This window comes from Chrysemys picta, chromosome 5, assembly GCF_011386835.1.
Source record: "Chrysemys picta bellii isolate R12L10 chromosome 5, ASM1138683v2, whole genome shotgun sequence".
NCBI classification, from domain to species: Eukaryota; Metazoa; Chordata; order Testudines; family Emydidae; genus Chrysemys; species Chrysemys picta.
The window spans coordinates 86,284,139-86,307,894 of NC_088795.1; the positions used below are offsets into that span (position 1 = coordinate 86,284,139).

General features: G+C 43.8%; 2 protein-coding genes across 21 annotated transcripts in view; one reads left to right on the forward strand and one right to left on the reverse strand.

The window, feature by feature from the left end:
- LOC135984072 (uncharacterized) overlaps positions 1-11,800 on the reverse strand; it is an 82,024-nt gene extending 70,224 nt beyond the window's left edge. The window contains exon 1 of the mRNA XM_065598511.1: positions 11,220-11,800. Coding sequence (XP_065454583.1) covers positions 11,220-11,800 — 581 coding nt within the window. The remainder of the gene's footprint in view (positions 1-11,219) is intronic.
- MTUS1 (microtubule associated scaffold protein 1) overlaps positions 1-23,756 on the forward strand; it is a 209,323-nt gene that overhangs the window by 20,157 nt on the left and 165,410 nt on the right. The window contains exon 1 of one of the 20 annotated variants that reach the window (XM_065597997.1): positions 3,689-3,710. The exons of 18 other annotated variants lie outside the window; for them this stretch is intronic. The gene's annotated coding sequence lies outside the window, so the exon portion shown is untranslated. Of the gene's footprint in view, positions 1-3,688; positions 3,711-9,932; positions 10,195-23,756 lie in introns of those variants that run through there. One more of the 20 variants, XM_065597996.1, reaches the window with a different exon arrangement.

Below are 23,756 nucleotides of genomic sequence, written 5' to 3' on the forward strand. Positions count from 1 at the left end.
AACTGTATGGTGTCTGTATTTAATGATCAGCAACTAGATAAGCTTCTGGATTGCTGTTAAACAAAATTAATCTCTTGAACTCATGCCTAGTTCAGCCAAAGAATGGAAAAATATTGCAAATGGCCAGCACTGAATTAACGCATCATTTACTGTATCACTTTATATGCCCTAGAAAATAGTGTCTAAGACACTGGTATGAAAGTGTAAGCTGTGCCAAAAAATACTATCTTGTGAATACTAGTCTGACAGTTACTGTTGTTTTTAAAGGAATATAAACAAACTACTTATTTCTCTTTCTCCTCTGCTCCAACCAAAAATATAAAGGTAGGGAAAATGTAGATTTTGCTCTGGTTTGGTTATTTCTGGGGCTTCTAATATAAATGAAGTCAGACTCTAAATCATAGTAGTAGCTTCTCTCAAAAAAATGAATCTGACATTTCGTTCAGGGTAAAGTGGTGATGGGCACCAGGTCAAAAGCCTAAGACAAGTAAAAACTTAAATATCACCCCAATTGAAGTATACTTTGAAGAGACTAATGCAAACACTTAATTTCTATTTTACTAGAAATATTTTCCTATGAACAATTCTGTGCAATTATTTAGTCCCAGCATTAACTGATTTCTCTAAAGCAAGTTTAAAATATTTTAGAACACTTTCAATCTACATATGCCTAAAGAAAACTGTACTGTTGAGGTTAATCTTTATCGTCACAAACAGACTAGAGAGATTCTATCCACAGGTAGTGGTTATTCTAGTGGCTTGAAGGTTCCATGCTGTATATGAAATGCTGATATATGGGCAATTTACATGTGGAGGTTTTTTGTTTGCTCCAGTGTCCTCAGTTGCAATAAAAACTCACTCAGTGTAGGTAAAGAGAAGAACCTACATTTTGTAGGTATGTGAACATAAGCAGTACATGGTCAATGCATGCTGTTATAGCTAGGTGTTCTGAGCTAGTCAGCTGTTAGTGCCCAATGATTTTTCAACAGATACTGTATTTTAAAACCATTCTCTTGTAATCTAAATGCTAAAAGCAATTGCAAAAAGCACAGAATCAAAGAAATTGTCCATTAGTGTTAGAGTGCAGCTGTCGGTGCTAATTGGAAAGAGGCATGTCCGTCCAATGCCAAAATAAATCTGACCTATGTGAAAACTAGGATGTCGGTGGGATTTTTTTTAAATTCCAGCTTCCATAGATCAAGTCTAGATGTTTTCTAGAGTAATTCAAATTGTTGAATCACTTAATGGCTGAGACTTCTACAGCAGTGTACTTCAAGTGACTTGACCCCAAGATATTCCAAAAACTACCCTTAGAATTTGGACTGGTAACGACTTGGAGACTGAGTGGAAAGGTCTGATATATTTGACACTAAAAGTCAAAATATCAAGTTGGTGGTGTGTCTTTCTGTACTTTAACCCTCAAACCCCTTGTCAACAAACATTGGGAACATTAGGTATCAGACTATTCCTGTAGCTGAGCTATTTTTAAAAATAGATATGTTCTTTAGTTGGCTTATGTTCAGGACCTACATTCAAACAAGGTGAAAGTGATCCCGTATAAGTTAGGCCTGTGTTTTCCAGTTGTAATGTTTGGGGGTGGGGTTAAAATCCATATCAAACTATTAAATTATACAGAGATATCAAGCCTGATGTTGGGTGCCTTACTGGCTAGCAGTAGGAGGATTACTCTGTGTGCCACAGGGCAACACCACCAAATGCCTCAATTGACAGGTTTCATTTATAAGACTTGAATTTTAAAGGGATAGGATCAGGTTAAAAATTCTATTTAAGGAATTCTATTTTAATCTAAAAATTAATTTACACTTTCAATTAATCTTGCTCACTTTTCGTTAATTCCTAATCTTAATTTGGATAATGAAAACATGATATTCAATTACACTTAATTTTTAGTCTTTTGGGTTCTCATAAGTTTTACTGGGTACAGAAAACCCAGTACAGTGCTGCAATGTGTTGCTGGTTTCAAACACTTTGCGGGAGTATCAAATAAAAGTAGCCCTAACCTTGTTCAAGACTCTATTGTGCTAAGTGCTAGGCAAACACGTAATGCAGAACCTGCCCAAGAGTACACAATTCAGTCTTTCCACATGATACAAAAGGTGGATGAAACACATAGGAGATGAGATGATGTGATGGAAGGACATGATATCAGTAAGAAGACTACACTTTGCACAGAGGCGATGGTTTCAGTATTGACTCCTATACACTTGGTGGGAATTTCCTGGATACAAAACCACATGATGCTTAATCATAGTGGGGTGTATACTAACAAAGGACCCTTCCAACTCCCCACTACACCATGATATGGGGCAAGTGCTTGCATTGAGAAATAGCTTCATGAATTCATCCGGAAGACTGTTGGAGAGTCGATGTCCTGACCTACCAGATCCTTCCTGTGAGGATGCAGAAGAGTCAAATACTGCTGGGATCACCCACAGGTTCCAATACTGAAGTTAAGGAGTACCCCAAAAGCTGCAAGCATGGGAAGAGTACACCTAATCATGGGGGTGGTCAAACTATTGACTATGTTGAACATGCACTGGGTCAGTCTTGGAGGCAGCAATGGTACTTGCTAACATACCACAATGTGAATCTGTGGATATGAGGATAAACACACCGCTATCAACACATTGGACAAAATGAATAATCTTAGTCCCTGCTGCAGATGGACGTACCTTATTATTTAGCTTCCTTCTATCTCTCCTTGCCTTTTGGCCTCCGTGAAGGAGCATAATATGAAGACAGGCAGCAGATGATTCCTATCATTCATAGGTATTCTGGTTTGAATGCTGTCTAATGCAACGGTGAGAGAGACCTCCCTGATAGTGATGCAAAAGTGCCTGGTGCTCTTTGCACAGCCTGAAAGATCTGCAGCCTCTATAACTACTTGGGTTGTATGTCATATGCTCGGAAAGCATCTGCCAAAGCATCAATTTCCCTTCCCCCATTTCCTTCATATGGTGACATATTGGAGTTTTCCAACTCCATGTGTTGGACTGGCTTTGCTTAGCACACTGCTATCCAGGGTGTATTCCCGTTCCTTTCCGATCAAGCACAGAAAAGTGGAGGCCTGAGCTTTTGTAGCAGCAGACTGGCCTCTAAGGCTTCTCTTAAAACCATTTTATTTATTTATGTGTGTGTGTGTGTGTGTGTGTGTGTATATATATATATATATATATATATATATATATATATATATATACACACACACACACACACACACACACACACACACACACACACACACACACACACACACACAATAAAAAGTTAATGTACTATATTTGTAAACTACTTGTTCAGGGTCAGTTAATAGTCAAAGAACCTGGTTAAAGATTCTGGCTTGATGGCTAGAGAGTGATCAGCTTCTAAATACCTATCCTTTTCTTGGTGCTTCTCTTGTGTGTATACATACTTAGTGTGAAAGCTTTTCCAGTACAAGAAAAGTCTGTATCTTACTATAGCATGATTCTCTGAGGAGGGATCACATTTTTCTAATGTGCAATAGAGTCTAGTTGCTGACCCCTTGAGGCTTCTTGATGCCTAAAGGTTTATTAGCAGAGATGTCAGCATCAATACTATTTCTGGGTTGGACTAACTGAGGAGCTGAGATTGCATGCTTGAGGGAGGAAAGTAGGTGAATGTGACGTCTTTTTGTATTACAGAAGCTGTCTACTTTTGTCATCAGGAACGTAAGGATTTCCAGTTATTTATTACATACTAGGAGTGAGACTAAATAAACTTCCAGAAGACACAAGTGAAACATGGGGCTCATGAGCTGAGCAGAATGATCCCTATTGGTAAACTAAAGGAATTTCTAAAAAGAGCTGTAAAGAGCTTTAGTAATACGTATATTCTTACTTTACCAATCTATACGTACATAATCTGTTTTTCTAGAGCTCTTTACAATATGGTTAAAGAATCTAATAAAGGTAAGTCTCAAAGCGAGTTTTATGAAACCTCCTTTCTTAGTTCCTTTGTGAGGCAGAGACAGACTTGCTGCTTATAGTACTTAACTTTTTTAATACATTAAAACACTTAGTTTGACCTGAAACAAAATATTGGGTCTTTTAGACCTGTTTAAACAATTAAAGGAAAGTTTGAAATGAAAAATCATTTTGAATCTAGGGTTACCATATCTCAAAAATAAAAAGAGGACCCTCCACGGGCCCTGGCCCCGCCCATTTCCCCACCCGTAGCCACGCCCCAACCCCGCCCCTTCACCACCCTAACTCCGCCCCCTCCTCCCTTCCACTCCCAGCCAGGGGGAAAGGGCTGCCCCAGTGCTACCGGCTTCAGGGTTTGCCGGGCAGCCCCCAGCTGGCGCTTCCTCAGCGCAGCTGGAGCCCGGGAGGGGAAGCGCCCAGCCGGGGGCGCAGGGTCTGGAGGCTGCCCGGCAAACCGTGAAGCCGGTAGCACTCGGGCTTTGGGCAGCCCCTATGCCTCCGGACCCTGCGCCCCCAGCCGGGCACTTCCCCTCCTGGGCTCCAGCGGCGCAGGGTCCGGAGGCACGGGGGCTGCCCGAAGCCGGTAGCGCTCGGGCAGCCCGGCTCTTAAACAGAGCCGAAGAGGAGCAGAGCCTCCCGGCGCGGCGGCTCTGCTCCTCCCCGACTCTTCGGCTCTGTTTAAGAGCCAGGCTGCCCGAGCGCTACCGGCTTCGGCCAGCCCCCTTGCCTCCGGACCCCAGCCACCGGCCGGGCACTTCCCCTCCCGGGCTCCGGTGGCGCAGGGTCTGGAGGCACGGGGCTGCCTGAAGCCGGTAGCGCTCGGGCAGCCTGGCTCTTAAACAGAGCCGAAGAGTCAGGGAGGAGCAGAGCTGCCATTTTCCCGGACATGTTCGGCTTTTTGGCAATTCCCGCCGGACGGGGGTTTGAGTGCCGAAAAGCCGGACATGTCCAGGAAAAAGAGGACGTATGGTAACCCTATTTGAATCAAAACACTTGGGAATTTTTAGGTTTTCTTTTCCACTGAAGCAATTCAGTAAAATGGTATCACAGGATCTGTGTTTTTTGTCTGAAAAAAGATGCAGTCAGCATTTCTCTCACTCCATTTAAAAAGCAGCAGTTCAGTAGTTCTCCCACATCTTAAAAAAGGGGAGCATATCACATTAACTTTTGCCATCACATCAGCCAGCTTCACAGGATACAATGCATCAGCCAACATATGGTAAATCGGTTCCAATTTCCTGAGTTGTTTTCCTAGTGTGGCATGTTTTTATTAATAAAAGCCACTAATACTTAGTTTTAACAGTTTGCTTCATATCATAATATTTTCCAGGGTCTTAAATGCACTGTAGCATTAAGTGACAGTCATACATATAAGTTTGTAAGTTTCCTCTCTTGAGAAAACTACAATAATCAATATGGTGCCATCATCTGTTCCTTGTGTTGCATTCAGGCACATAATTCAAGAAATGGAAGTATATTCTCCTCCAACCACACAAGACAAACAGTAAGAGATGTACACCTCAGTTCATATTTATAGCACAATCAGCTTTAAGATCTACGTTTTTAAGCTTGGAAAACTGCTCATGACTTTCAGAACACATAATTCCTCCCACATGAAAGAGACAAAACCCTATAAGTTACTTGCCAGAGTTATGGGAACACTGGGTTTTTAAAAGGAGAAGTTGTCATCAGATTCAGGTATTTGCCAAAAGCTCTGCTCAGTAGCACAGAAGCCGCTACTAAAGTAGGAAAAATTCAAATGCCAAACTGCATAGGAAGTCCTCCCACAAGTTTTCTGTTTCCAAAGATCAACTCAGCCATGCAGCAATAATAGGGCTCAGCTTAGTGACTTTTTCAAACTAAAGAATGTTCCTTGAACTCTTTGCCAACAGTGCATCATAGACTAGTTTGCCAACAATGCATCGTAGGGTAGATTTTTGCCAAGCATCTCATGACTTTAAGAAAAGATACTTGCACACAGACATTCATCTGTAGCACTTCAAGTTCCATAGCTTATTTACAGTAAAAAAGACAAGAGTTCAATATGACAAAGTGAGCAACTAGTTAGACTATCAGTGTCCAATAGGAGGATGGGAAGGACTTAGACTAAATTAGCTTTCCCTGTTGCCTAGTGATTGCTTGAGAACTTGATCAGCCAGAATGTAAGACAACAAGGAAACTCAATGATAATAGACTCACTCATAGAATGTCAGGGTTGAAAGGGACCTCAGGAAGTCATCTAGTCCAACCCCCTGCTCAAAGCAGGACCAATCCCCAGACAGATTTTTACCCCAGATCCTTAAGTGGCCCCCTCAAGGATTGAACTCGCAACCCTGGGTTTAGCAGGCCAATGCTCAAACCACTGAGCTATCCCTCCCCCCAAATGGGAGGGGGTAGAGATAGAGAATGGGGGGCTGAGGTGGGATTCTTTAGTTTGGATATTAGTTTCTCTAAAACTAAGATTTCACATTAAATCCTGGAAATCCCAAAGGAAGAAGCATTTAAATTTGGACAGATTTTCTAAATAGTTGAGGTAGTAAATTGCAAACTAGTATTTTTTACACCGTTATAGGCTTGTGTGTGTCAGACAACGAAGCACATGGGAGTTCAAAAATTTATTTGAGTTAGCAACTTTACCCTTCGTTTTCTGAATGCTGATAAATCTCTCTAGTGATCATGTATTCTTTTTCCATTGTTGGCAATTGAAGGTCTTTACCACTCCATTATTTGATTTATCCATGTGGTAAACTATGGAACCAAGGGATAAATTGCAAAACAACATTGGTATCATTTAATACAGTTGTATTATAGTAGCACCCAACTGAGAGAGACATCCCCAGGGCTACGCACTGTATAAGTGAGCGAGCCCCTGCCCTCAGGAATTTGCAACTGATGGTGGGAGGGAAGCCAGGGTCAGGAAGTAGTGTTGGGCTGTAGCCTCCCCACTTGCAGAGTCTCTGCCAGTATCCCCAGCAGAGGTGCATAACTGCTGGTCTGTGGCTGCTGCAGCAGTGGAGAAGCAAGATTTCCTGTAGTCAGGGCCGGCTCCAGCATTTCTGCTGCCCCAAGCGCGCCAAAAAAAAAAAAAAAAAAGGCCGCAATCACAATCGCGACCACCAGCGGCGGCAATTGGGGGGGGGGGTGTGGAAGCCGCGATCGGCAGCAGCAATTGGGGGGTGGGGAAGCCGCAATCAGCGGCGGCAGGTCCTTCGCTCCTAGAGGGAGTGAGGGACTTGCCGCAGGTGCCGCCCCTCTCCCTTGGCTGCCCCAAGCACCTGCTTGTTAAGCTGGTGCCTGGAGCCAGCCCTGCCTGTAGTAGAAGGAGGCCCAGAGCTTTATCCTCAGTTGTTGCCATCACTCAGCTGCTCATGTCTGGCTGTGATCCAGCAGGGAGAGGAGGTGCATCAGCAGTCTCTAGCAGCCAAAAAGTGCAACTGCAGGTAAAGCCTTCAGCTTTCCTCCACCTTAACTGGCTGTGTAACATTGCAGCTGAGAAGTGGGAATGCATTACTGGACTGCCAAATCCTCATGTGTCACATGAAATGCATATGTGGCAGTCCTGCCTTAATTTGAGAGGGGACTGATGACTCAGCCAGTAACTTGAAATCCACTTTCCTGCCCAATCCAAATAATCTGAGTTCATTATCCTCCTGGACATGTTGCAAGGTCAGTCTATCCAATCAGGATATTGGGGAGGCAGTGGATTGATATCTGGGAGCTGCTGGTGTGCTTGCTGCTGTTATAATTTATCGAGGGCACCGAGGCACCTTTTTGCGTACTTCTGTTTAAAATCTGAAGTGACACTTAATGGATTCCTATGACAGCAAATTCAAGGGACACTATCAAGTCAAATGTACATTAACTTCCATTTTTAATGATTTAAAATCCAAGGCAAATTAATGAAAACATTTGTTTAAAAACAAACTATGGAAATTTTTCCTGAAATGTCAAACTTTAAAGATTGCAAGTTTCTGTTATTGTATGAGAACCTGAAAGTTAAAATATCAATACTGAGCATTTATTGCCTTGGGCAAATACCAACTAAACAAATGTAAAAGGCTAGTCTACTTGTGTGATGATTAGACTGTTCTGCAAAAATCTGATGTAAATATGTAAGTGAAGCTTGCACTTTAGAAGTGTATATTGAATTTGTTTTTTAATCTTATTTGGGTATATTAATACATGCCTTCTGTCCTGCTGTGTGATGGTGTTGGTGTTCAAGCTATTACTTACTTCAGTTACCATAGGTGCTGTCACCTCTCTAATTACAAGCTCAGAGCATGTGCCTCCACTGTTTATTTCGTTCACAACGATGGAAAGGCTTCACCTATGCTTTATTATAAGATCTTTAATATTAAGCATGCTGGTTCATACATCTTGTATGTAGTAGATACTTGACTAGTGCTCTGCTTTTTTAGGTTAAATATTTGGTGTCTTCCTTAGTATTGAGAACTAGCAAATTTTATCACATTAAAACATTTACTTACCCTTATGTATCTAAGTGACATCATGTTGCTCTATGGTGGGATACATTTGATTGGTTCTTCATGATCATCACTCCCATAACTGCACTGGTCATTGGGGCACCATCATTGATGAGCAATCAACCAATTGTCTCCATCCCTGATGACTGTGTGTCAGTGCTTGAGTCTCCGTGAAGTCCATTCCTGTCCACTCTTTTATGTTGTCAATCCATCTCTTCTTCTGTCTACCTTTTCTCTTCCCCTGTACTGTCCCTTGAAGGATGATCTTGGCTAGGCCAAATGATCTTGTTATATGCTGTATCAAAACAGTATGCTATATCACAACTTTAATGCCGTATCAAAACAGTAGGTCCACTGATGGACCTACTGTTTTGATACGGCATTAAAGTTGTGGTGGTTATGATACTTAAAGACTTAGAATAGCCTTTACTTTTTTTGTTAGAAACTATTTTAATAGGTGGACCTATTGAATATGTATTCTACTCACTACACATACCAGTAGTCAACGTACAAATAAAGCTGAATACTGAGGCATGTTCTGTTTTAATTTTGGCATATAAAAGAGAGCACACAGCAGGCCTTATTTAGCAGGCCTGTATAGCATTACAGCATCCAAATACGTGCCACATCTCTCTTCTAATTTATTTTATTCAAGATTACTGTGCACCACTCTTTGGTGTGACATGATAAAAGAATATGTGGAGCAGCTGCTATATTTTACTCTGTTTAAAAAATAAAGTAGAAAATAATCACTAGTTCATGGAATGGTCTGGTCTTAGTAGAGCCTTTTGGCTTAAACAACCAGATTTTCTAATTTACTGGAATGTTAATACTTATTGAAGTTAGTATCTTACTGTGTGGTCTACAGCAAGTTCTTAAGGCATTTAATCTAAGTTAGAAATAGACCAGTAAAAACAGTAATAAACATCTTTTTCTTTTCCTCACTTTCTTTTATTTAAAATTTGGCTAGGTTCAAGTACTACTATAACTAGTGTAGCACAAGTTGTGTGCTCTGTGGAATGATGGCTGTAATGAAGTGAAAGTTTTAGTTAATAAAGCTTAAGGGCAAACAAAATGTGCCAACTTGAATCTTTAAACTTTCTCTGTCTCCCAAACAGTAATGTAATAGGGATGCTAAAAAACTTTCTATATATGTATTGCTTAAATCCAGACATAAGATGAGTATTTGTATACATAGACACAGACTATCATAACGGGGTGGGACACAAATCAGATAGTGCATATGACATAATTGTCAAGAACTGGTGATGGGGCAAACCATTAGCAGACATGTAAAATCCCTTAGGAATTGAGGGCTGGGGGAGAATGGGACAGAGTTGTGCCTGCTTGAGACTGAAAGTAGGATGAAAATAAGAAATCTGAATATGTGAACTTGAGCATGCTACATGGGCATGTAAGATTTTTATTTTATTTTATTTTTAGTAGAGGGGCCCCTAATACTAAACTTTGTTCTCCCCGATAGGCATCCAGGCTCTTGCACTTCTGATGTAAGGAACTATAAACGTTTCAATGAACTGCCACAAAAATTCTCCCCAAAATACCTTAGCAGGGTGAAGAGAAACTTGTGCATGTGAGGAAGGGAAAGAAGCTTGTTAATGTCTTAACTTGGGCTAAATTCAGCAAATCCCAAGATGTCAGATGGAAAAAGCCACTCACCAGTAGCAAATAGGAACCTTTCTCCAGCATGTGTATGAGGAATCAACTTCTTCTTTCATGTGGCTTGGGTAGGTAGCAACAACTACAAATTTATATCTAAGTTTGATAGCCAGCACGTTGCTGCAGCATTGAGCTGGTGAATGTCCTTCAGGCTCCCGGCAAAAGAATGAAGGGGACATTCAGATGTGATGTGCTCTATCGTTTGTGCCTGGTTACCACAGTCGCATACAGGTGTTCACCTCATTTTCCATTTAAAGAGGGTTTGTCCACATCTCCCATGAGATGTCCTGATGCAGTTCAATCTGCACCAGACTTTCTGACATAAATCAAAACCTGGCAGTTCCTTAACAGAATCAACGATGAGCTGCTTGTTTTGAGTGGTCGAAGTGCTCCATGTGAGATGGTGATACAGTTCCATAGAGGGTTGCAGGATTTTAATCTAGTCTATGGTGGGTTCTGCAGGTCCTGGTGCACTGGGGTCCTTATATTTGCATTAACATAATTAAGAAAGCGAGAGGTCTGAGCAGCTCTTCTAATCTGTGGAGGCTGGATGTGCGATATGACTGGGAGCCAGCCAACTGGAGTAGATTTGAGCATCCCCCAACACTATGCGCGTAGCATTATTGTGTTGAGTGTCAAGGAATTTAGTGTGACTGCTATGAGGCCACACTGGTGCATGATCTTCAGCTGCAGAGTATACCAAGGCAATTATTGTGGTTTGTAAGGTCCATGGACTGTTTCAGCCTATTTTCTGATAAGTGCGACACGAGACCTGACCTTATCACGGGTGTTCTCGAGATGTTGTCATAAGGTCAAACTCCTGTCCAGTGTAATGCCAAGATGCTTTGGATTAGCTTTGTGGCTGACGCTCTCACCGCAGAACTGCACATCAAGTTTGGTATTAGCCATTTTATTGTTCAGGTGGAAAGCAGTTACCATGTGTGGGTGTGCGGTGGTGTGTGTGTTGTGTTTTTTTTTTTGTTTTTTGTTTTTATTTCTTTTATTAGGCCTAAGTTTCCAGCATTGTAAATAATTGGCCATTGTACTAAGATCTCGGGTTAGGGTGCAACTAATGATATGGAGACTTGTATACTGAACAGTTAGGGCAATATCATCTGCATACATGAATTTCCTTGATTCCATTGCTGGTATATCAGTGATGTATAGATTAAAAAGTATTGGGGCCAGGACAGAGCTCTGAGGGATGTTCAAGTTAAGAGTTCTTGGTCTACTGATCTGGCCATTAAGGTGTACCTTAAAGCGGCGGTCCCCAGTCATTGTCGCCAAGAGGCATATCGTTTGCTGGCAGTGAATGACGCAGGAGACCTTGAAGAGGAGGCCCTGTCTCCAGACAGTGTCGTATGCTGAGGACAGATCAACAAGGGCGATTCCTGTCTTCAACTTGCATTGGAATCCTACCTCAATGTGGCTGGTAAGTGAAGCTACTTGGTCACAACAGTTCCTCTTCGGGTGAAATCCTGCTTGCTCTGCTGGGAGGATGTCTTCAATATCAGATGGATGGAGGAGCAGCACCCATTCCATAAACTCGCTGGTGGTTGAGAGGAGAGAGATGGGGCGGTAGTTGGCTGCATCCTTTAGAGGTTTCCCAGGCTTCAGTAGGACAATCACTGCTGCAGGTCGCCAGCTTGTTGGCACTTCTCTGGTTCTATGCATGACAGTAAAAAGCGCAGCTAGCCATTCCTGTCACCGTTTTACACACCTCCCAGTAAACGTAGGAATCAACTGACACAGAATGTTAATAGTTCATAGTGGAAAGCCACAGTTCTTGCCTTTGGTTGTGAAGGTAACACTGAACCAGTGCAAATGGTTTTCAGTGCCTCTGCTACATCCTCTGCACATTAATGAATTTTTCAGGAAATTTGTCAATTAAAGAGCTCAAACAAGTGAATTAAGAGACTTACATGTATTGAATTCTGCAAATAAAAGTCAAGTATATTCTAGATTGCAAAATCAATTTTATGTTTGTAAGCCCTGAAGCCTATGCGAGAAGGGAAGTAACTCAGTGAACACTCTGCTGGAGAGCAAGGGGAGTTGACCGAGAGAGGCATACCTTGTTTACATATTAAATGCAGATAACTAAATTATACCCCAATGTCCCCAAACTAAGTTTTGTACCTGGGTAATATACAAAATATCAGTCCCTCTTGGGAACCACCTAGACAATGACTGGGTATGGGATCACCCTGAGGAAGACGGATGCTTGCTGAGGTTGGGTAAGAGAACCTGTAGAGAGCTGAAGTTTTAGGGGGAAGAGACGACATTTCTGGTTTGCTGCTGGGAATACCTTGCTGGGTGAGAGAGATTCTCGTGAATATTTTAAGCTACTGATCCCTTTGTACCTTAGAGCTGAGTTGAGAACTGTAGTTGCCTTATGTGGGCAGAGCCCAGCAGCAGTTCTACTCATTTGGCCAGTAGCAAGCAGAGCAAAGAGGCAGGTTGGTGCACTACAGCCTCCAGCGGAACTGCAGCAGACTGAGAAGAGTTGTGTGGACTAGATAGGAGTGGAGGAGTTGATGGCATCAGTCTACACTGGCCTGAAGGCTCTGGTGAGGCCTCCCTCTCCCAGTTGCTGAAATCATTATAGCAGGACAGGCAGTAGAGCCCTAGACGCTGCCAAAGAAACTGGGACCCTAATTTTCCTGGGACTCCTGGAACCACAAACTGAGCGGGGGCTAGGAGGCAGCAAAACTGCATCAGCCACTCAAGGTCCAATTGTTTGGAGCTGTGACTTGTGTGCCCATGGTAGTAGGTTGCAGAAAGTGTTATATTGCAGGCAAGACTGTCTGTATCCAGGGCAAAAATTCAGGAAAACTGGCTAAGCTGACATGCCCTGTAAACAGAGGAATGGGAATAAGATCAGAAGATCCTCAATTGGCTAACAAGTGGTCCCTCCCTTCGACAGGCCCCCTTGCTAGCCAATCCAACAGGAAATTAGCAAAGTTTTCTTCCCAGCACTTGCATGGAAAGTTGAGCATTGTCAATTCTCTGGCCAGGCTTTTTGGCTTATATGTTCCTCTTTTTCTCTCATGTCCAAGGTGTCTAGGAAGATAATTTAGGACCAAACAGTAGTGCTCTGGCCCAGATACTCATTTCCTCCAGGCTTTTGGGATCTCATTTATCAGAGTTCTCTTATCCAGATATTCGGCATTTGAGGCTTGCTGCCTGAAACCTGAGCAATCTTTCACCTTTATGAATTCTGTTCCAAGGGGTGAGTAAATTCTTAGCTCAGATCCAGGAATCCTTCAAATGACTCATAAAATAGTTTGGACAATGTGGTGTGTATGAAAGAAACTAAATCCCATATGCCTTAAGGATATAAATGTCAAATTTTAATTCTACTTAACTTCCTCCTGTCTCAGGTCTGTAAAGGATGCAGCAATGGTGAAATATGGAGTATTGACATCTTGTTCCCCCTAACACAGAATTGAATTTCTTCTAGTGGTAGGAATAGGAGAATCTTTCTGACTTCACTCAACCACTTCTTAATAAATTCACTTTTCTTGGGCAACAGCATCTCTGGCTGGGTTGATCTGGCCTGGGACACTTTTGTCATCAGAAGGGTGACCAGATAGCAAGTGTGTGTGTGTGTGTGGGGGGGGAAATGTGCCCCTTTTGGGGGACGGAGGGCGGGGGAAAAGTTTCATATGTATATATGACAGCCCCTAATATTGGGATGGTCCCAATAATACCTGGACATCTGGTCACCCTGGTCATCAGTCACTTTAAAAGTAGGTAGGTAAACAGAGTTACTTAAGGATAACCATGTCATCCAAACAATCACTATACTACTGCTATTTATAATTCATCATTTTATTCATAAACCTTGGAAATCTAGCTGGTGCAATCATGTCGTACAAAGGCATGTTTTTAACCAATATACCCCTCATAAGGTCTTCCAAGGATTAGTAAGATGCGGACAGCATTGCCATCAGTAAGTAAATGGCATAAAGTTCCAAGGATTTCACTGAGTCCAGTTGCTGCAAATGAGTGAATTACTTGGCACCTGCTTGACTTGGGAGTGGGGATGAAAGCTTAACTGAGGCTCCATTTCTTCTAGCCTGGGGAAGACAAACCAAAAATGTCAGAGCTGTCACCTGTTAATCATATTGGCAACTTAGTTGGAGTCAGTCCTGTTGGACTGTTGCATCTTCCAGTGTGTAAGGATTATGGCAATAAGAGTGCTTATTTGCTTGCTCTCAGAAAGCAGCTTTTTATCATCTTAGTATGTGGACCTTGCCATGGTTTTTCATGCCTTTTTATTCATAGTAATCCAGTCATGAGCTAACAGCTAAGGTTCACATTATTCAGCTCCTTTAGAACATGGCTGCCCACTTAAGTGGCACATCATACAGGCAGCACATGGCATTCGTGTATGATAACCTGCACTTGCTTTGAATCATTCTTCAGTTGAAATCAAAGGAGTGTTCTAGCTTTCGCATTCAGGGCATGCGACAAGATGAAGCGATGGTGGGGGGAAGTGAGTGGGGTTACGGGTGTTTAATTTACGCTCCATTGGAAGCTGTTGACAGCTAAGTGCTTTGAATAGGAGAACAACTTGAGAAGCAAAAACTTGAATGTGAACCTTGTATGGCTTTAAAGGCATAGAAAGCCTAGAATTCTGACCTAGCAGCTGGATAAACTGGAAATGCTAAGTGGTTTAATAAAGTTGGTGTCACTTGTTGCAAAACAATAAGCAACATTTATTTTGATGTATAATTTTTAGAAAATTCTTCTCCCTGGATCTAGTTGCTTAAAGTAATTGAAACAGATACTGATGTAACTATTTGCCTATTAAAATATAAATATCCTTTGGTAGCACAGCACAGGATTTTCCAGTCACTTCAGGTAATCTAGAAATGGTCTTGTTACACCTTAACTTTTTTCAGACCTTCAGTATAAAGTCTGCATGTAGTGCACACCCCAAGACTGCAGTTCCTCTAGTTCCCCAGGGCACTCTTCTTCATTCAGGGTTTTATCCCCTTGAACTGAGAGGAAACCACATTCAACTAGCAGACATTAAGACATGATTCCAGAAGGCTGAACTTCTAGGCCAATTGTGAATCATGTGGGTGAGACACAAACACAACCTCCACCTGGCATTGTGTTGAGTGATCTATACCCAGCTTTTTTCTTTAAAAGAGTCCGCTGGAATTTTAGCCCTTGGAAGACTGCAGACAGGCTATCAGCATTCACTCAACTAGCAGTATGGAGAAACTGTTCTAAGGCTAGAGCAGTGTTGTCAGGCAGCTTCATGCTGTCACACAATAAATTGGGCTGTTCCTTCAGAACTGATCTGTACAACTTTGATTAAATAGCAACAGAGAGTCCTGTGGCACCTTTAAGACTAACAGATGTATTGGAGCATAAGCTTTCGTGGGTGAATGCCCACTTCATTGAATCCAATACATTTGTTAGTCTTAAAGGTGCCACAGGACTCTCAGTCTGGATCTGTAAAAAGCAACAAACACGGCTACCTCTCTGATATTTGATTAAATACTATCTCTTTATTTAGGTAGCTCATCTTCTTGCCCTGGGATGTGATAGATAGTACTATACTATACTTGACAAACTCTCATTGTTTTGGGGAGTGAGTAAAATAGTGTTGGTTTGTTTTTTCCTCCAATGAGATGTTGTGTTCAGGGGCTAGTGTGCTATTATTCTATGGTCACGGAATAAGCTTCAGAATTCACCTCTTGCTTCAGAACTTCCTCATTAATTTTTTTCTGAAATGTGTAACTGATGCATTGTCTTCCAGAGTTTAGAGTCTGCAGCTATGACATTACACCCTTTATGTTTAGCATGAAAGATGAAAACTGGAGTATCAACACTATTTCACTACTTATCACTTTAGCTGAAGGTTTCTGCTAAAATGTTCCTCAAAATCTCAAGCAACCTACCACACCTGCTTGGATGCTAAAAGCCTCAACTGTCTTACCAATTTGTGAAAACCTCCAGCCTCCTCTTGCAACTTCTTTGATGCAGTTATGCTAGCATTTTGTGTTCACAATGTATAAAACAGAACTTTGTCAAAATATACAGGAACTACTGCACTGATGTCACTTTCATATTTAATCAATGAACACTTAAATTTCCAATTTAAGTGAGGTTCCAGCAAATCTTCAATCTTTTGCATCAAAATACAGCAAGATTGCTGGATTAGTGGCAAAAGTTAGTTTTCCCCTCGCTATGGAGTACTCAAAACCTTGTTTGGTTGTGATCTTTCTGGAGCGATAACTTCTAAATTGGTGACTTAAAGATGTTTTACACTGACTGGTTAAAATTTTGTACTGGCCATATCTTTTTAAAGATCACATTGGGACAGCCTATGGATCCTACTGTTTAATTCATACCACGTAAAGGATACGTTAGCAAGAAATTTTATTCCATATTGCATTTTCGAGTCATTAGAAACTCTGCCCCAGTTTACTTGACTTGTCTTTTTCAGGCAAGAGTCAAATAGACTCTTGGTGAGTTGTTATATTAATCCACAGTGCTAAATAGTAATACTGCATTTATTTTGTTCCATTACTTTGTAAATTAAACTTGATAATCCAGACTCTGTAAAGACTTGATGTCTTTTTCTAAAATATATGCTGAAGTTCAACCCCATAAATTCTGCTAGTTGCGGTAATTAGTGGGTGAAGTTCTATGGTCTGCTGTACACAAGAGGTCAGTAAATTATTGCCTTAATCTATGAAATTGCATTAACTCAAGCCAGTGTGTTTCGCCAAACTCTATACTGCTGTGCTGACACTTGTGACAAAGTTCCTCCTCTATCTTGGTGGGTCCTGCGCTTATTGGCAGATTTTCTTGCCTCAGAGATTCACCATGTGGGTTGGGGAACAGCCCAGAGACTTCCCCCCGGGAGAACCCACAGTCCAGGTCAGTTGGGAGGTTTGGGGGGAACCTGGGCCCACCCTCTACTCCAGGTTCCAGCCCAGGGCCCTGTGGACTGCAGCTGTCTATAGTGCCTCCTGTAACAGCTGCATGACAGCTACAACTCCCTGGCCTACTTCCCCATGGCTCCTCCAAACACCTTCCTTATTCTCACCACAGGACCTTCCTCCTGGTGTCTGATAATGCTTGTGCTCCTCAGTCCTCCAGCAGCACACCCTCTCAGCTCCTTGCGCCTCTTGCTCCCAGCTCCTCACACTCCCACCACAACTGAAGTGAGCTCCTTTTTAAAACCCAGGTGCCCTGATTAGCCTGCCTTAATTGATTCTAGAAGCTTCTTCTTAATTGGCTCCCTGTGTCCTAATTAGCCTGCCTGCCTTAACTGGTTCTAGCAGGTTCCTGATTACTTTAGTGCAGCCCCTGTTCTGGTCACTCAGGGAACAGAAAACTATTCATCCAGTGACCAGTATATTTGCCCTCTACCAGATTCCTGTACCCCACTGGTCTGGGTCTGTCACATATCCCTCCTCCCTGCTCAATGCCAAGGGGTTGGGCAGCTTGAGACGCCAGACAGTGCACACGTGACAAGCCATCGGCGTTGCCATGACGGCTCCCTGCTCTGTGTTGCACACGGAACTGGAAAGGCAGGAGGGATAAGAACCATCTGGTCACCCTTGTGTTCTTCTCCTTGTTCCGCTGCATCCATTGAAGAGGGGCATGGTCGGTCACGAGGACAAATCTGCGCCCGAGCAGGTAGTAGCGCAATGTTTCCATGGCCCATTTTACAGCGAGGCATTCTCTCTCCACCACTGCATATTTTTGTTCCCTTGGAAGGAGTTTCTGACTGAGGTATAGAATTGGGTGTTCCTCCTCCCCGATCATCTGTGATAGAACGGCCCCCCACCCTACTTCTGATGCATCCGTCTGCAGGATAAACTCCTTGGTGAAATCAGGGGCTATCAGTACGGGGTTATTGCAGAGGGCAGGCCGTAGGTCTGTGAATGCTTCCTCTGCTGCGTCAGACCATCTCACCAGATCAGGTCCACGGGCTTTCACTAGGTCTGTCAGGGGGCTTGCCCTTGTGGCAAAGTGGGGGATAAATCTTCGGTAATACCCCACCACACCTAGGAACGCCTGGACTTGTTTCTTGTGACTTGTTCGGGGCCAATTTTGGATGGCCTCTAACTTGTTCACTTGGGCTTTTACCAGACCTTTCCCCACAACGTAGCCAAGATATTTGGCCTCTGTAAACCCTACAGCACACTTGGCAGGGTTTGCAGTAAGGCCAGCGTGCCTGAAGGTATCGAGGACTGCCTCCACCTTCTCCAGGTGGGTTTCCCAGTCTGGGGTATGTATGACCACATCGTCCAAGTAGGCAGCAGCATAACTGTTATGCGGGCGTAATAGCTTGTCCATGAGGCGCTGGAAGGTAGCTGGGGCCTCATGTAGTCCAAAAGGGAGGACAGTATATTGAAAAAGACCCTCTGGTGTGGGGAACAGTCTTTTCCTTTGCGTCCCCTGCAAGGGGAATCTGCCAGTACCCCTTTGTCAAGTCTAGGGTAGTCAAGTACTGGGCATTACCCAGACGGTCCACTAGCTCATCTATGCGAGGTATGGGGTACGCGTCGAACTGGGATACTTGGTTTAGTCGCCGGAAGTCGTTGCAAAATCTTGTGGTGCCATCAGGTTTGGGCACCAGCACGGTTGAGCTGGACCACTGACTGTGGGATTCTTCGATGATCCCCAACTCCAGCATTTTTTTTACTTCTGCTTTTATTTCCTCCCTTTTTGCCGCTGGGTTCCCGGGGCTTATCTGCCCAAGATCTAGGGGCCCAGTCTCTATTGCCTCTACTGGTTCAGCAGCATTAGGGTGGGGGTCAGACTCAGGTGCTTCTCCCTCCTGCGTGGCCTCCTTTTCAGCTACAAGAGCGACCCTCTGGCTTTGGTCAGTATTCGGGTTCCCAAGGCCTTATCTGCCCTTCTTTCCCTTTTTGTCTTTCTACCCTGTCTGGGAGTGGAGAACAAATCTGGGGATATTTCAGAGAAGATTGGGATTGACAGTCTGCTGTGGATGCCTCATCAATTTTAGGGTCCCCATCTTTCTCCAATCCCCCCTACTGGGAGTAAGTTTCCAAACCCTGGAAGTCCCTCCCTATGAGCACTGGGTATGGGAGTTTAGGGACTACACCTGCTGCTACCTCAGTAGTGTTCCCTTGGATCTCTATTTTTACTGGGATGGTGGAGTAATAACTAACTGTCCCATGGACACATGTTATCCCCATACCTTTAGCCTGCAGCAGCTGACTACGCTTCACGAGCTTCCCTGAGATAAGCGTAATAGCACTCCCCGAATCAACCAGTGCCGTGGTCCCCTCCCCCATTTAGTTTCACTGGTCTGGTATACATATGTGGGGTTAGTGAGACCCCCACAAGGTGGATTAGGGGAGCATGGATCTGCCCAGTTCCCCAGGTTACACTGCATAGGCTCCTCAGCATTGGGATACTGTGCAGCTATGTGTCCCCCACTCCCCGCAGGCATAACATCTGTATGGAGCCCTAGGCGTTCCCCGGTCTCTTGGTTTGGGCAGTCTAACATCAGGATCCTCTTCTCCCTCAGTGCTCCGACTCTTTGTGGCCTCTAATGGGCCTTCAGCCTCTCTCTTTTTCCACCTGGGCCCTCCTGGTGGCCCAGTCACCCAAACTTTAGGGCTTGGTGCTGCTATTTTAACCCGGGGTTGCCTCTTCCTTAACTGGTCGGGTCAGCTCCCTCGCTGTCCTTTGCCTCTTTACCAGACCGGCAACCTCGTCATAGGTGGAGGGTTCGTTCTGGCTTACCCAGGCACGAAGGTCTGGTGGTAGTCCCCTCATGTATCGGTCGATGACCAGAACCACTAGTATCTCTTCTGGACTCCGGGACTCTGTTTGCAACCACTTTCGTGGGAGATGGATGAGGTCATACAATTGGGACCGCGGGGTTTTGTCTTCCTGGTACCTCCAACCGTGATACCGCTGGGCCCGCACTGTGATCGTTACCCCAGATCTGGCCAGGATCTCTGTTTTCAGCTGGGGGGTAGTCTGCCGCAGCCTCTTCAGGCAGATCATGGTAGGCCTTCTGGGCCTCCCCACACAGGAATGGGGCAAGGATGCCAGACCACTGATCTCGAGGCCAGGCCCTCCCGTAGGGCTGTCCTCTCAAAGGCCAGAAGGTATGCCTCTACATCATCCTCCCGTGTCATTTTCTGCAGCCAATGGCTGGCCTGTATGAGCCACGTCCCATCATTGCCGCGATTCAGCTCTGTAAGGGACTTTACCTGGTTTACCAGTTCCCGCAACATAGTTCGGTCTTGAGCAGCCTGGTCCATCAGCAGGCGATTAGTCTCTTGCTGCAGCCGCACTGCCTCCTGTTGGGCGGCTGCCTGGACACGGGTAGCCTCCTGCTGGGCCGCCATAGCTTGTATCAGTGCCTGCACTACATCATCCGTTGTGGTGGAAAAAAAATAAACCCTCTCCCTTTTTGTTTCTGTTTTTTGTTTAAATCACCTTCTTCCGCCGCGCTGTGCATCCCAAGCTCCCACTCCTGACACCAGTGTGACCAAGTTCCTCCTCTGTCTTGGTGGGTCCTGCGCTTATTGGCGGATTTTCTTGCCTCAGAGATTCACCATGTGGGTTGGGGAACAGCCCAGAGACCTTTCCTTCTGGGAGAACCGACAGTCCAGGTCAATTGGGAGGTTTGGCGGGGAACCCGGGTTCCAGCCCAGGGCCCTGTGGACTACAGCTGTCTATAGTGTTTCCTGTAACAGCTGCATGACAGCTACAACTCCCTGGGCTTCTTCCCCATGGCCTTCTCCAAACACCTTCCTTATTCTCACCACAGGACCTTCCTCCTGGTGTCTGATAATGCTTGTGCTCCTCAGTCCTCCAGCAGCACACCCTCCCAGCTCCTCACACTCCCACCACAACTGAAGTGAGCTCCTTTTTAAAACCCAGGTGCCCTGATTAGCCTGCCTTAATTGAGTCTAGAAGCTTCTTCTTAATTGGCTCCAGGTGTCCTTATTAGCCTGCCTGCCTTAACTAAAAAGAAGAACAGGAGTACTTGTGGCACCTTAGAGACTAACAAATTTATTAGAGCATAAGCTTTCGTGGACTACAGCCCACTTCTTCGGATGCATATGCATATGCATCCGAAGAAGTGGGCTGTAGTCCACGAAAGCTTATGCTCTAATAAATTTGTTAGTCTCTAAGGTGCCACAAGTACTCCTGTTCTTCGTTTTGTGGATACAGACTAACACGGCTGCTACTCTGAAACCTGCCTTAACTGGTTCTAGCAGGTTCCTGATTACTCTAGTGCAGCCCCTGCTCTGGTCACTCAGGGAACAGAAAACTACTCATCCAGTGACCAGTATATTTGCTCTCTACCAGACTCCTCTACCCCACTGGTCTGGGTCTGTCACACAGTATATACATTATTATTGGATTACATAGTGGTCTATACTGTGGGTTGGGGGGGTAGGAGGGTAGGGGCATATAATTCAAGAAAGAGGGGATTCCACACCAGAATGTGGTAATGCCAAGAGTTTCAGGGACATGACCTGATGCTAACTGACTTTTAACATCCATTGTTTGTAGTGCAAAACATACTATGCAATTGTAATCTATTTTCTGATGATAAAGTAGAAATTCTAGTACTATGAATGTGTTTGCATTAGACAGCTAAGGCCACAATTCTGCCTTGATTTCCAAATAGGTTCAAGCTTATGACTTGGAAAATGAAAATCTTTTTTCTGCGAGTCATGAATACCTTTTGTTACTTGAATGACGTTCTCTAGGCCCTTCTTCCTTGCCTGCAACCTGGTGGTATTGGTGCCTTCTGTGCTGTTCCCAAGGTTTATATTCCTGTTTTATGTATTCTCCTTAACAGTCTCTTATGCAAAGTCTTAAACTTGTCAGTCAAGAGGAGACTTGTAGCAGGCAGCAGCTCTCACCTGTTGAGGAGCATGTGTCATCAAACAAGAATGCAAGAAGTGTCCCTGCAGTCACTTCATCTTCACTGAGGAGCTCTGCCATGTGAGTGAGAGTTGAGCATTTATTCAGACTTCCTTCATACTTTGTAGGGCCTCAGACAGAGGAGAGATTCTTGTTGCTACTCTCCTTCCCCATGATCCTCTTTAGAAGAGGGGACCTTAGACAATGCCTCTGGTCTGGCTTTTGTTGAAGACATAGGGACCCCTTCTCCTGACAGGCCCTCTATAGGCCCTTTCCTCATCCAAAAGGAAAAACAAGAAGTATTGACTGACCTTGGATAGGATGAGAAGCAAGTGGGGTGTGTCTGGGGGAATTCTGTGATAAGTAGAAGGCTGAGGAGTGGGAAGAACCAGGTGATTGGGGCAGGAAGAGATAATTGAGAAGGGGTTAGGATAGATCAGGTATCCCAACTACCTTGACAGTATTCAAGGGAAAAATCAATAGGGAAAGATTTGCATTGAACAAGCTGAAAAGACAGAATTCGAAATGTCCTTCAAGGCAAAAATTACACAGTAATTTTTTCCAAGTTTAAACACAACATTTTTAAGATACTAGAAAACATTCCAAGAAATGGAGAGTGGAAAAACAGACACAAAGAAGCTATCAGCTCCTATGTAAGCAAAAAGACAGCTGTCTCATGAGCACCAGAACTTATTAGCCTTCTTTCTCCATTAATGAACCACTAGTTGAAAGAGATTCGGGGGGGGGGGGGGGGTAGAATATTTGTTTGAAAATGGAGGAAAACAAAGTGCTTGTGCCTGATCTTAGCTTTGATGTAAGTGTTGGGAGGTGTAGGCAAATGGCTGGCATTGGTTTCTTTTCCTACAAAGCTAACAAAGGCAACTTCCATTAGCACACAAACTATAAATCACTGCTTAATGTGACTCTGTATTTATTGTGTAGTTACAGTATTATGATACAGTAACACCAGTACAACAGTATTAGAAAGTACAGCATTTTAAGTTCTCAATACCATATCTTTGATACTACATATGCCTTGGCTCCTAGCCAAGTCCATTGTGTCCATCAACTTGAGTGCTGGCTCTTGCCTCTCTAAGCTTCATCCCTTGCAAAAGAGAGGGTATAGGAAACACTGGCTTCTGAATGAGTGGCTACAGGAGGAGTAGGGAAAGTAGCCAGGGGTCTCAAGATGCGATATTGAAAATCACGGCCAGCCCAAATGGGGAGCATCTATAAGAGAGAGATTTCAGAACAGAGATGTCATGCATGATTGGTTGGTCAGACCTATCCTTTCAAAAAGGAGTCATTTTAAGTTCATCCTATCCTAGTTATATCCTCTTACTACATTTAATTCTTTCCCTTCTGTCAAGGCTGTATCCCCACTTTGAACTTTAGGGTACAATGTGGGGGCCTGCATGAAGACTTTTAAGCTTAACTACCAGCTTAGGTCTGGTCCGCTGCCACCATTCCAATGGATTTCCTTCCCTGGGAAGCCTTGAGAAACCTTTCACCAATTCCCTGGTGAATACAGATCCAAACCCCTTGGATCTTAAAACAAGGAGAAATTAACCCTTCCCCTCCTTCCTCCCACCAACTCCTGGTGAATACAGTTCCAACCCCTCTGGGATCTAAAAACAAGGAAAAATCAATCAGTTTTTAAAAAAAGAAGGCTAAAAGAAAAAGGTAAAAATAATCTCTGTAAAATCAGTATGGAAAATAACTTTACAGGGTA